Source organism: Leptonychotes weddellii, chromosome 6 (genome assembly GCF_054177405.1).
Source record: "Leptonychotes weddellii isolate Sample4059 chromosome 6, ASM5417740v2, whole genome shotgun sequence".
Taxonomy (NCBI): Eukaryota; Metazoa; Chordata; class Mammalia; order Carnivora; family Phocidae; genus Leptonychotes; species Leptonychotes weddellii.
In genome coordinates this window covers 24,500,064-24,514,036 of record NC_138374.1, presented here as the reverse complement: position 1 = coordinate 24,514,036, position 13,973 = coordinate 24,500,064, and the positions used below count along the sequence as shown (strand labels likewise).

General features: G+C 39.7%; 1 protein-coding gene and 1 non-coding gene across 2 annotated transcripts in view; both read right to left on the bottom strand.

The window, feature by feature from the left end:
• OGA (O-GlcNAcase) overlaps positions 1–13,973 on the bottom strand; it is a 28,812-nt gene that overhangs the window by 2,923 nt on the left and 11,916 nt on the right. Inside the window, exons 8-15 of the mRNA XM_081822815.1 lie at positions 11,944–12,102; positions 10,338–10,951; positions 9,762–9,936; positions 6,094–6,179; positions 5,034–5,138; positions 3,502–3,587; positions 3,036–3,228; positions 1,004–1,163 (exon numbers count right to left, since the gene is read on the bottom strand). Coding sequence (XP_081678941.1) covers positions 1,004–1,163; positions 3,036–3,228; positions 3,502–3,587; positions 5,034–5,138; positions 6,094–6,179; positions 9,762–9,936; positions 10,338–10,951; positions 11,944–12,102 — 1,578 coding nt within the window. The remainder of the gene's footprint in view (positions 1–1,003; positions 1,164–3,035; positions 3,229–3,501; positions 3,588–5,033; positions 5,139–6,093; positions 6,180–9,761; positions 9,937–10,337; positions 10,952–11,943; positions 12,103–13,973) is intronic.
• On the bottom strand, positions 4,843–4,951 carry LOC115940180 (U6 spliceosomal RNA). Its single transcript, XR_004074976.1, has one exon. It is a non-coding gene; the product is annotated as a U6 spliceosomal RNA (small nuclear RNA).

Sequence of the window (13,973 nt, the reverse complement as noted above, 5' to 3'; positions counted from 1 at the left end):
GAGTATGTTGTATATTCTAAGACATACCTCATATACCTGCGTGATTCTGTCCAAAGCACAATACTGAGAATTATGCTATCTTCAGAGTTGTTTAAATTATTCCACAAAGGGGACACCACTGACTCAAATGATACAAAGATGCAAATAAGTGCATTCCCATGTATCAACAACCCTCTAAGGATTGGTCTCAAACAAGCCGTCCATTTTTGTATTGGACAAGAACTAAAAATAGTTTTTTACACTTCTTAAAGGTTGTGTAAAAAACGAATATATTATATAGGGGCATCTGGCTGGCTCACTAGGTAGAGCATGTGACTTTGAGTTCAAGCCCTACACTGGACATAGAGTGTACTCAGCCGTTAAGCATCTGCCTTCGGCTCAGGTCATGATCCCGGGCTCCCTGCTTGGCAGGGAGCCTGCTTCTCCCTCTCCCACTCCCCCTGCTTGTGTTCCCTCTCTCGTTGTGTCTCTGTCAAAATAAATAAATAAAATCTTTAAAATAAATAAATAAATAAAATAAATTATTTCCCCCCCTTTTTTCCCTTCCTATCTTCTTTATAAATAAATAAATAAATAATTTAAAGTCTAGGGTATTTATTATCCAGCCCTTTACAGAAAAAGTTTTCATACCACTAATATAAAGCAAAGTATTTCTGAAGGTTGAATTTGGCAAACAAACTCAAAAAAATTGGCAACTCTGCATTCCTAAATGAAGTTTCTCCCCAAGGTTCATTTAATTTTCAATTATCATAGTGAGTCTCCTGGCAAAATAGATTTAACCTCAATGTGTTCATGTCTCATTTCAACGGAGCTCAAAACAAGCATTTATAGTGTAACAAAGGAGCATTTTCCAATTATTAATACACATGCAATTCTCACACCACTAATAATTCAGAAGCCAAACCATAAATGGTGGGGAAGGGAATGTAAATTCACCGTATTTACTTTTTATCCTGTCCCCACTTAGCCCAAACACCAGCAACTACACAAATAACGTACTCACCGTTAGCCTTCAGTGAAGACAGGAGGCAAGCCATCATGCTTTTGGCTACACTTGGGTCAGTTACTTTTTTGTGAATATCCATCTTTATCAGAGAAGGGAAGTTGGCAAGGAAAGTTTCTGGCAACACTTCCTGCTCTTCATGGAAACTCAGCATTATTTTCTGTAAAAATTTGAAAGAATCTCTTGACTTTTAGCACCTAGTCATTATGTATCTATATCCCAACTATAGAACCCAGCAATAGGAAAAGGAGAACAACATTCAATAACTCTTCCAGTCATTATGTAATTATCACATGAAGAATTAATTAGCTTATAACTCTAGCATTTTTGTTTTTAAAAGTTTGTCTAAAGGTAATGTGGTATCCTGGATTGGATCCTGTAACAAAAAAAGGACATTAGTGGAAAAAGAGGTGAATAAAATGTGGAATTTATAATAATGCACTAAAGTTGGTTTCTTAAGACTTGGACAAATGTAGAAAATGGGTGAGGGGCATACAGAAACTGTATTATCTTTGCTAAATCTAAAAATATTTAAAATTTTTAAAAAATTTAAGTTTGTATTGCTTGCACAAAATGTGCATGTAAAAAATGTTGTAGTAGACACCCTGGTTATTCTTTATATGTTCCTATGCTGAAAACTATAATTATCAGATTTGGAACAGTAAAACATCAACAGCTCAATCATCAGTACACTGTAGTTATAATATCTATGTAATTCCGAGTAAGTGAGGCCATCCACACCACCCTCTTTTAACACAGCCATCTGGCTAGGGGCAGAAGGTAAAAAGTAGTAATAAACTGTAAGAGAATATAAGTACATTTGTATGGGGAAGAGAAGTAAAGAATTTCAGAAAAGGAAAAGAGCAACAACATGGAAGAAAAAAGATAAATGTCACAAAAAGAAGGTTCCAAATATGTATCTAAAAGTATTTATTGAGCATAAACATTATCAAAAAGGAACTATTCTGAAATATATATATATGCTGATGTATATCTGTAACTGTAGAAGAAAAATTCACTGAAGTTGGGACAGGGCTGACACATGACAAGTACTCCTATCTGGAGGCACCTGGGTGGCTCAGTTGGTTAAGCATCTGACTCTTGATCTCTGCTCAGGTCTTGATCCCAGGGTTATGAGAGCAAGCCCTGCACTGGGCTCCATGCTGGGCGTGGAACTTACTTAAAAAAAAAAAGTGCTCGTATCTGAAAACAGACTCTCAGAGCAGCTCACCCCTATTGTTTTTTTATTACAATGAAAAATACATTACTGAGAAGGCAAGTGAGCCTGACAACCAAGCAAATGAGAGATTTTAATTACCTAAACTTGTCCTGAGTCCCCAAGGAAGAGACCATTTAAGTTTGGTGCTTCAAAACAGGGAGGAAAAAAAAAAAGGTTCTCTGTCTATATTTTGTTTTTACTTGAGGAAGTATTATAACACTTCCAAATAAAAAAACTCCATCATGCTGAGGGAACAATGGAAAATGCCATGTTTAAGGGGGCCCCTGGGTGGGTCAGTCAGTTAAGTGTCTGATTCTTGATTTCAACTCAGATCATGGGATTGAGCCCCAACTGTCCCATGGCCCCTGCAACCAATGGGCTCCATGCTCAGTGGGGAGTCATTCTCTCCTTCTGCCCTTACCCCTTAAAATAAATAAATCCTTTTTTTTTTTTTTAAGTGGGGGGCGCCTGGGTGGCTCAGTTGGTTAAGCATCTGATTCTTGATTTCGGCACAGGTCGAGATCTCAGGAGTCATGGGATCCAGCCCTGTGTCAGGCTCCGCTCTGGGAACAGGCTCTGCTTGTCCCTCTCCCTCTGCTCTCCCCCCACCCCCCGCTCACACATGCTCTCTAATAAATTAATTATAAATCTCTTAAAAAAAAAAGTCTGATATAAAAAAAAGTATCACACTTAAGAATCAGCAGCAAGAATTCTTTCTTACAGGAAATTTAGAAAGCACTGAGATTTTAAGATATATCTGCTTACTTCACTTAAGAAAAATTACTGTAGTATAATCTCTAAACCTGTTATTACCTCAGCCTCAGAGAGTTCTTTGTCACCATTTGGCTTGGTATACTTCTCCTGCATGAAGGGAATCCAGGAAATTTTACATTTTTTAATGAAGGGGGTCACATCTACAGTGCCCAGGGCATAACCACATATGCCATCTTCATCTTCTAGGACAAAACAGTAATCCAGGCTGAGGGAAAGCAGCCCTCCTACTAACCTGCTCAGAAGAAAAAGAGGGCAGAATGAGTTTCTAACACAAAACTTTAAACTTCAGTGATGTAGGTCTAATGTACTTGAATGGCAATCTATGGAGACTACATCTGGTGTAAGAAGAAACTGAAAATACCCTTTAATATATTCAAATTTTATTAAAACTAAAGTGGGATTTCTAGGAAACTTTATTTCTAGTCATCACTGCCCCTCAACCTGATAAACCTGGCTATGAAATGCTACTCCCAAATCCAACAAATCCAAATACTTCATCACATACTTGTCTCCAATAAGGTCAGGCTGACTTTGAAAAGGTAAACCCACTCCATCGTCATACATTTCTCTGCAAATCTTGTACACGGAAGCCTGAAAATATAATCTAGTTAAGCAACAAAGCAAGAAATACAGCAACAGAATTTAACAATAGACTCGTAAGTTAGACCAGACTTCTAGGATAGGGAATAACAAAATGCCTGGCCTGTCATAAATATCACCTTGCTTTGTTAAGTATTTATTTACAGAATTGTATTTGTTAATATCAGTAGAAAACAGTATGGTTATGGGAAACACAGAGAATTGCTTCACAGGGGATAGTTTTAGGTAGTTAAGCAGTGAATTCAAAATGCAGCAAATAATGCTGTTGAGTCTCTGTTTTGTGTATGTCCAAAATGTTTTAAACATGTTAGTCTTTAAACAGACTTGCTGTTTCCTGTAAGCTGATTATCAACAGCCTATTGATACTTCACAACTGAAAATTACAGAATTACTAATAGAGAAAATCAGTCAAGGATAACTTATCATTTGGACAAACTTAATTCCAACTCTAAATACAATTTAGCTGATTTTCATACAGAGGACTTAAAGGACTTAGCTCAAGATGTTATGAGTCTAAGTTCTTTATCAGGTTCTTCCTTAAATATCACCCCTCCTGGGCGCCTGGGTGGCTCAGTTGGTTGAGCGACTGCCTTCGGCTCAGGTCATGATCCTGGAGTCCCAGGATCGAGTCCCGCATCGGGCTCCCTGCTTGGCGGGGAGTCTGCTTCTCCCTCTGACCCTCCCCCCTCTCATGTGCTCTCTCTCATTCTCTAATAAATAAAAAAAAATCTTAAAAAAAAAAAAAAAACACCCCTCCTGTGTTTGATGTTTTAGTTAACTTTTCTACCTCAAGTACCTTTTTGAAGACATAGAACTACTTTTTTTTTTTTTCCTTTAAAAATATGGAACATAGGGCACCTGGGCGGCTCAGTTGGCTGGGAGACTGCCTTCGGCTCAGGTCATGATCCTGAAGTCCTGGGATCAAGTCCCTCATCGGGCTCCCTGCTCAAGCAGGGAGTCTGCTTCTTCCTGATGTCCCCCCCCTCGTGCTCTCTCTCAAATAAAAACTTTTAAAACTTTAAAAAAAAATAAAATTAGGGGCGCCTGGGTGGCTCAGTCTAAGCATCTGCCTTCGGCTCAGGTCATGATCCCAGGGTCCTGGGATCGAGCCCCGCGTCGGGCCCCCTCCTCTGCGGGAAGCCTGCTTCTCCCTCTTCCACTCCCCCTGCTTGTGTTCCCTCTCTCGCTGTGTCTCTCTCTGTCAAATAAATAAATAAAATCTTTAAACAAATAAATAAATAAAATTAAAAATATGGAACGCTTCACAGTTTGTGTGTCATCCTTGCACAAGGGTCATGGTCATGCTAATCGTCTCTGGATCGTTCCAATTTTGCTGCAAAGAGAGCACCACAACTGATTCTTTTAACCAGGGAGTTCAAAGGAAAAGTAGTAAGTGAGCACCATAACCATATACCAAGTGCGTAGGCAGACAATTACCTCATCTTTAGGAAAATATGGTCTGATAGTATAAACTTTGGAGGTAGGAGTCAGTGGGGGTGGTTGAAAAAAGAGATCATTTGCCCCATCAATTGGCAGCAAACGCTGTGGGAAGAAACAAAAAGAAGATGGATTAGTGTTGGGAAGATCTCCATTTCTTTAAATGGGTGTGCACTGCAGATTACCAACTTAACATTAACTGGCTACTGCAGGCAGACCTAAAGAAGAGGGGTGTACTATGCTTTACTAAAATAAACACCTCTTTGCTGGGGGAAGGGGGTGCTTCTGAATAGAAATTACCCAAACTGAGTTACATAGCTTTAGTGGCATATTAATGGAGATTTAAATTTATAGTAAAAAAAAAAATCTATTCCAGTATCACAAATCTATTTTTTTAAACCAATCTTATATAGACCATCTCTGTACTAAAAGATGGCAGAACAGAATGTCAGGAGGAGAGGTTTGGTCTGAAGAGGGTTATCTGTCCAGGAGACGCTTTATTCCCAAAGCAATGCGCTTCAGTTTGCTGTGCGCAGCAGAGCACCTGTTGGGGGGAGAAAAGTAGAGCACCTGAAAAGTCCATGAACAAATTTCAACACCAAAAAAGCTTCTTATTTTGTTCAAATTCATTAACAGGCTGTTCTTTAGAGTACAAGTTTTATTTATAAAATAATTGGGAAAGTATCCAAAAGTCCTTTCACCATTCACTTGCGTAATTATTCATCCTTTTTGCTCATGGAGTTTCCACTGGCAGACAAGCATGCGCGCATTGTGCATTGCGGGCGCAGATTAAAATGGTGTGCGACCTGCAAAGAAACAATGTGAAGTGTATACCTAGAGCCGCTGCGCTTCGCAGGCGCGGGGGGAATTGGCAGCATCTCCTTCAGAAATTACTGTGAAAGAGGAGGAAAATTTGATTTAAAATCCAGCTATGTAACTAAATTGAATTTGGGACTAGAAAGCCTTCGGCAGACCAATCCTTCCAGCCATCTGATGCGCAACATAAGGTTTCTCATAAAACAAAGAAAATGTCAATTCAGTTGTGAATTCATATTGATACCTGGAACTCTCCTGCTAGACCACCTCTAAAGGCCCAGGGTTCTTGGTCTCCAATTAAGAACTGTGCTGAAGAATGACTACGACACCCTGTTGAGATCAGATCCAAGCGGAGAACGTTACGAGAAAGGGGATTTCCTGGGGTCTCAAACGTCCAACACACTAACAAACACTTTGTGGAAATAGCTCTCTAACAATAATAATCCAGGGTTTCAGAACAAGGCTGTGATAATAATTTTTTTTAATTTGTAATGGAATTTCAATACCAATGTTTCTTCCTCTGATTAATGAATAATCACTGTAAAGAGTTCTACCCTTTAATTATTGGAAGTCAGTCTCAAGTTTGTTTGGGTCAAGTTTATATATCCCTAGATACAGCTGTAAAAAAAAAAAAAAATCAAGCCAGCTGCTTGCTCTGTAGTGAAATTACAGTAATCATGAAGTGAAATGAAGGAGATAGGTTAAGACATTTTATTATCACAGCCCATGAAGGAATTAAACCTGTCTGAAGTCACATTTTACATTACAAGGAAGGGTAAGGAAGGGAAAAAGGGGGGGCGGGGATTAATCTTGTCAGAAAACTAAGGTCAGCAGAATAAACAAAAGAAATTGTTCAGTAAGTTGACAACAAAACACAATTAAAACTATTTTTTCTAACAAGGACAATCCAATTTAGACTTGGCTAATAATAATAGCAGTCAGACAAATTCTAAGAGGTAAGGAGAGCCAACTGATGCTCCTAATTTATCCAGAGCTAAAACATACTTTTCTGAAAAGTATGACAGTATCTGGCTCTTCTGACTGACCATTATAATCTTTGCAGTGCACTGAACACATGCACAGAGTGGCAGGGTGTAAGGTCCAGAAGTCAGCACTAAGGTCACCACTTAACCAACTTCAGAGGCAATAAAGGAAACTAACAACAAGAAATAATTGAAAGCAAATATTTGGAGGCCAAATCAAAATCACCTGCCTAGTCTTCTGACAAGATAAAGCAGCGCAATATAGTTCTTTTCCATCTGAAGACAGCATTCTACCTCCTGTTCAAGTTAACAGTCTCATCAGTACAAGATATAGTGTGCTAGTCAGACAGTCCCAAAGCAAACCAATTTTTTGTTCACAATTCAGGCCCATTAAGAGATTATATCCAGGTTTGTCATTTTTTAGGGGTAGGGGTGCTTTAAGAAAACATACATAATATGTAAATTTGTAAAATAAATATGAAATAGGGTCAAAATTTAGGCTAAGAGAATGTGCCCCATTCCATAGGTCAGTGTAAATTTACACTGCAGAAAAATACTGTACTCTCAAACTTTAAGATCAGCCAATTTCCCCTACCCCCCACTTTGAGACTACAACATAACTAGCACTTCCAACTATTACAATAAAAAGCTGCATGTACGAAGAGCTGTGTAAATGAAAACATGGTTAATGCCTCAGTCGCTGCGCAAACGTGACTTCAGTTCATGCCTACTGCCCTTAAATCTGAGCTACCTCACAGATAGAACCTTTCAATTTAAACTAATTAATCATGACGCGCTGTGAACATCTGCCGCTGTCCATCCAATAGCAGTAGACACTTGTGCTGAGGATTCTCCCATCTGTACACAATGGGGAAGAAGATAATAGAAGTCGTTAGTAATCAAAAGTACTGCATAGCCACATTCTTTAAAGGACTGAATGCCAGCTGGACTGGAGAGAGGAGGAAAACAAAGGGTTCTAACCAGTAACTCCCTGAAATTACTATAGATCCATGAAAATACTCTCCTTGTCATGAGCTTTTTGTAAAGCTATGCGGATGCCAAGATAATTATTTAAAACTTCTGGGCGCCTGGGTGGCTCAACTGGTTAAGCGACTGCCTTCAGCTCAGGTCATAATCCTGGAGTCCTGGGATGGAGTCCCACATCGGGTTCCCTGCTCAGCAGGGAGTCTGCTTCTCCCTCTGACCCTCTTCCCTCTCGTGCTCTCATTCTCTCTCAAATAAATAAATAAAATTAAAAAAAAAAAAAATGCTTCTAAGATGCTCTGACCTTTAGTTCGTACAGTAGCTATCTACACAATTTGGGAAAGCTGCCCCATATTTGCACAGTACAGAAATAAAACCTGAGAGGAAATAGAAACAATACTGTATATAATCAAGAATTTAATTTTGAATAATTCTTGAATTAAAAGTTCAATATCAAATGTTTTAAATGATACTTTCCCAAGCTCAAGAATCCAGACTTCACACTGGAAACGTTAAGATTTAAATCCCTGTAAGAGATTTAATTATAACTCCCTGGCCAGAAGCCTGGAAGGCAAATGCTGTCATCCAATAACCAATATAGAGGTTTTTCCTGAGCCTAAATACAGACATCACAGAAAAGAGGTGCTTGGAGCCTTTTAACAAGAGGTAAAAATTCTCTAGCTGTTGTGCTAAATACACAGAAACTCAAGGTTATTTTCAAACTAACAGAGACACTACTTTTAACTGCTAATTAGTTGTGTCAAAGGAAACCTATTATTTTTTTTTAATATTTAAGAGTCCAGGGGCGCCTGGGTGGCCCAGTCATTAAGCGTCTGCCTTCGGCTCAGGTCATGATCCCAGGGTCCTGGGATCGAGCCCCGCACCAGGCTCCCTGCTCCGCGGGGAGCCTACTTCTTCCTCTCCCACTTCCCCTGCTTGTGTTCCCTCTCTCACTGTGTCTCTCTGTCAAATAAATAAAATCTTAAAAAAAAAGAGTCCAAAAGTATATAGGCAGAAGGTGAGAAATCTCATTGCTACTACTCTTAATCTAAGCTCACAATGTTTCACACAACTGTTTCACAACAAAGACCAAGTAACCCATCACGGTATTTGTGACTACTATGAAAACTATGACATGTCAGTTAGCCTTGCTGCCTGCTGTGTGCTGTATATAAGTCCATTACATATTCCTTATAGCTGGATTGAAAACCTGGAAATGAAATGAGGTCCCTGGAGAAACTTGGCCATGCTGGTGCTTTTTACCAAGTTTGTTGAGAATTTCCCAAAAAAAAAAAAAAATCAGTTTTCAAAAGAGACATACAGAAGTCCATTTAATTAAGGAGAGAATTTTCAGGAGATTGCAATTTTCATCCCCTGCTAAAACCAATTACTTGGTAGAGGAATAAAGAAAAAGCCATGTGAAATAATACCAAGTAGCACCAGAATAGCCTACCACTAAAGCTCGCATGCGCACAGGGCTGGGAGGATAGCTTCCTCTTGCCAGGCCCCTTAGGTCATTTCAGCAATTGTTCTGTTAAACACAGCAATTAATGTTACCACGACACAGCAAGCAGCAGAGAGCTTACAGTCACAATTCATAGTGTCTCATCTCCAAATCAGATAAAAGTGCTATATAGGGTTCCATCCAGGAAGCATTCAGTCAGAGCAAGTTAAAGTCAGTACTTTTCTAACACATTTTAAAGATATTTATGCTGAATTAGCCCAAGGGAGAAAAATCAATGTGCTTGATGTATTTACGGAGACTTGCATCTCAAGTTTGCCAACAATGGCTATACCTTTGAAAGAAATCTAAGCAAAGAATTTAAAGAGATGGAAATCTGTCAATTCCTTAAATATTTTTCTCCCTGTGGGATAATCTTTTTTTTTTTTTTTCATTTTTAAGGGACAATATATCTGAGGAAGAGATTATTCCTGGTGCACCTACCTAACCACTGTACAAAAGACTTCACCATAGACATTATACTCTTGATATCCCAAACATAGGAGTACATGTCATAAAGGATTGTCCTGTTGGCACAATTGGAGAGCCGAGTGAACATTCCCATCACCAGTCCGCACATCTCCTCAAACTTGGCTGCTCGTGACCGCCATTCTTCAATCTATTGAAGATCAATAAAAATATGACTCAAAAAACTGCAAGAAAAAACAAAATAACCTAAAACATAATTATAAACTGTTTGTATTATCAGGTACCTGCAACATATCCTAAACATTAAAGGATCACTGGGCTTAAACTCTTCAGATACGCAGTAAGTCTGTGTCTCCCCAAACTGACAAACATTTCTAAAATAATCAACTGTGATGAGTTTCCTTCATTCCTCACTCCAAGGTCAAACTATGGAACTCTATGCACCAGAATCAGCAGAGTCCACATCCACTTTACAGAGCATATTCTAAGATGTGGTCAATTTTCAGAGTTATACTCATTAAAGGCTTCCTCCATATCATCAGCATGGGGACCCACCCAGGATAGAGAAGAGGATAAATTAAGCATACTCACTTTTTCAGAGTCTTTTCCTTTGCAATTGACACTGACAACACTGCTATTTGCTCGAAGCCACTGGAACTCCCTTAACATCTGTGCTCCTTTGGGTCCATGCTCATAAGGAAGATAGAATAGGTCAGCAAGCAACTGCAAATCCTCCAAAGTCACTGGTTCCACAGTGTACAAAGGCTTTTCATTTGGACCTGGCACAAACTGCTCCTTGTTTGTCTGTTCATCAGTCTGCATAGGGGCAATATCACTAATGCAATCTTCCTGCATTGACATTTCTGGGGATTTTGATTCAGCTATGCTCTCTTTATCTGTGTCCATTGGTTTCAATTCCTCAGCCATTTTAGCTTCAACAATTTCAGTTAGTATTTGATTGTCATTCTTGGGGTCTGTTTCTTCTTGTTTTTCCACTACCATGTCCATGGGTTCCTCATCTGGCTGTTTCTTTTCTTCTTCCTTGGTCAAAGCGGTAGGCTCACCACTCAAGGCTGCTCCCTGGCTCATAATGGGCTCCTGATAAACTGTTGTAACTACAGTTGTGGCATTTAAAGAGGGCGCTGCAACTAAGGGAGTCCCATCAACTACACTTGCTTTAGCTCCACTGTGTGCAACCTGCCGACCTACAAAGATAAATTACCACAAAAATAATCAGAGTTAGAAATAGAACAAATCAGATCTAGAGAAATGTTTATTTTTTTAATTAATATACAATGTATTATTTGTTTCAGGGGTACAGGTCTGTGATTCATCAGCCTTACACAATTCCCAGTGCTCACCGTAGTATTTACCCTCCCCAATGCCCATCACCCAGCCACCCCATCCCTCCCACCCCCCTCCACTCCGGCAACCCTCAGTTTGTTTCCTGAGAGAAGAGTCTCTTATGGTTTGTCTCCCTCTCCATTTCGTCTTGTTTCATTTTTCCCTCCCTTCCCCTATGATGTCCTGTTTCTCAAATGTCCTGTTTCTCAAATTCGTCATATCAGTGAGATCATATGATATTTGTCTTTTGAGAAATGTTTTATCGTATCTGTAACTGGAACCTCAATTTGAGATTCCAAATAATACTTAGCCCTGAGAAAAGTGCAATATGGGGCGCCTGGGTGGCTCAGTCGTTAAGCGGCTGCCTTCGGCTCAGGTCATGATCCCAGGATCCTGGGATTGAGCCCCGCATTGGGCTCCCTGCTCAGTGGGGAGTCTGCTTCTCCCTCTTCCTCTGCCTGCTGCTTCCCCTACTTTGCTCTCTCTCTCTCTGTCAAATAAATAAAATCTTAAAAAAAAAAAGTGCAATTTCTCTAAACCATCAGGGAGGTAGGGAGGGAAAAGAGGAAAAAAGAAACATGATAAACATCCCCTAAATATGCCAACACGTATTATTATCTTCTCTTTTGAAGATCTAGATCTAAAAACAATTATTCCAAAAAAGACTTTTTAAAACAAATCAGCATTCCATCAAGATAAAACCTACTTAAGACCAAAAGTTAAGATTTTAAAGACCTTATTCTCTAGATCCCTTCCTAAATTTTGTTTGGTGGGCCTATGATAGGCACATCAAATGTTCTTTACTTCAGGACTCAACCATATGATCTAACTCCCTTAAAAGGGCCAAACTTACTGCTATACTGATGAGGTACACCAAACTCCTGCAACCATTCTGTTAAAGCTAACTTTAGGGCCATCTGTGGACTATAGAGCACGTCAGTTTCAATATCTTCATCACTGCCTTCATTTTCTAACTTTATCTGGATCGATACAGTACTGTCTTCACTGTCAGCTGCAAAAAAAAGAGAAAGAACACAAAAAACAGTTTTGATTACAAAAGCCTCCTGATAAGAGGAACAAATGCAAAACACCAGTTATTACAGTACAACTAGACAAACAAAGAATAGGAAAAAGAACAAAACTTAAACATAAAAATGCAAACACAACCTAACTGAACCACTTCACCTATAAGTCATCTAAATGCATTGCTGCATGTAACATCCCACTTGAAATACGGAACACTAAGTTTAGAATCACTGGAAGTCATTCATAAATGTTCACTGAGTACCAATCATTGGGAATGTGAGGTTTAAGGCACTATGATTTCCATAAAGAAAACATTCCCAACCCTTCAGAGCTTATAACTTAATGGGCAAATCATTACGAAAAAATAATAAGCAAATTAATAACTGTATTGAGGGGGGAAGAGAAAAATCAGTAGAGTACCCACATATGAGCACAGATAATAAGCACATAATGAAGCTCTGAACCAGGATAGTGTTAGAAAAAAGAAGGTCTGGGGGCGCCTGGGTGGCTCAGTCCTTAAGCGTCTGCCTTTGGCTCAGGTTGTGATCCCGGGGTCCTGGGATCGAGCCCTGTGTCAGGCTCCCTGCTCCGCGGGAAGCCTGCTTCTCCCTCTCCCACTCCCCCTGCTTGTGTTCCCTCTCTCACTGTGCCTCTCTCTGTCAAATAAATAAATAAAATCTTAAAAAATAAATAAATAAATAAGGTCTGAACTCTTTGGCTTAGTATCCAAAACCCTCCTATTCTTAGCTTTCCTTCATATTTCCCTGCATATGGCCCAGTTTGGCTAATTATCTACTACTCCTTAATGTGCTTCATGCTCTGCCTTAAAAGAGGTAGGAGGTAGAGGTGGGAGCCTGCGTGGCTCAGTCAGTTAAGCATCTGCCTTTGGCTCAGGTCATGATTCCCGGTGTCCTAGGATCGAGCCCCACGTTGGGCTTTCTGCTCAGTGGGGAGCCTGCTTCTCCCTCTCCTTCTGCCTGCTGCTCCCCCTGCTTGTGCTCTCTCTCAAATAAATGGAATCTTTGAAAAAAGAGATATAGGAGGTAGGCGCCATATATACAGAGAAGACTGAAATTTTATTTTATTTTTTAATGGGGAGATCCACAATGAGCCTTAATGGGAGGTATTATCCCAATAAACAGATTTCGAAGTAGTAGTACAGAACTCAGGAAAAAACACGACTATATGACTACATACCACACCCAAAGCATCATAATGTGACATTTCCACACCTCCTAAATGGGCCAAAATTCAGGTAACTTCAAATTTTCAGTGTCCGGTGTTTTCATCTCTTGCCCACCAACACTTTAAGGCCCAGCAACCTTTCCGCATACTTTGATGCAGTTTAAGTACTCCCTCCTCTATGAGACTGTTTCTTACCACCACTTCTGCTTAGCAGAAATAAACAGTCTCTCCTCTGTATTCCCACAGCACTCTGTAGACAACTACCTCAGCATTTATCAAACCACAGCACAGTCGCCTACATGCTTTATTCAAAACCAGACTATGTTCTTCAAAAGTGGGGACTACTTTCTTCTTTGCATCTTAGTGCCAGGAAGGTGCACTTGCCACATCTTAATATGTGTTTAAATGTCAATGAATGTGAGGTGCCTGAGAGGCTCAGTCGGTTAAGCATCTGCCTTCGGCTCAGGTCATGATCCCAGGGTCTTGGGTCCCACATCAGGCTCCCTGCTCAGCGGGGAGTCTGCTTGTCCCTCTGCCTGCTCCTCCCTAGGCTTGTGCTCATGCTCTCTCTCTCAAATAAATTAAATTAAATATCCCATTTAATAAAAATCACCAGAAAACACAAACTGAATCAGAATAATTCTAGGGATAACAAGAACACTCAAAGACTAC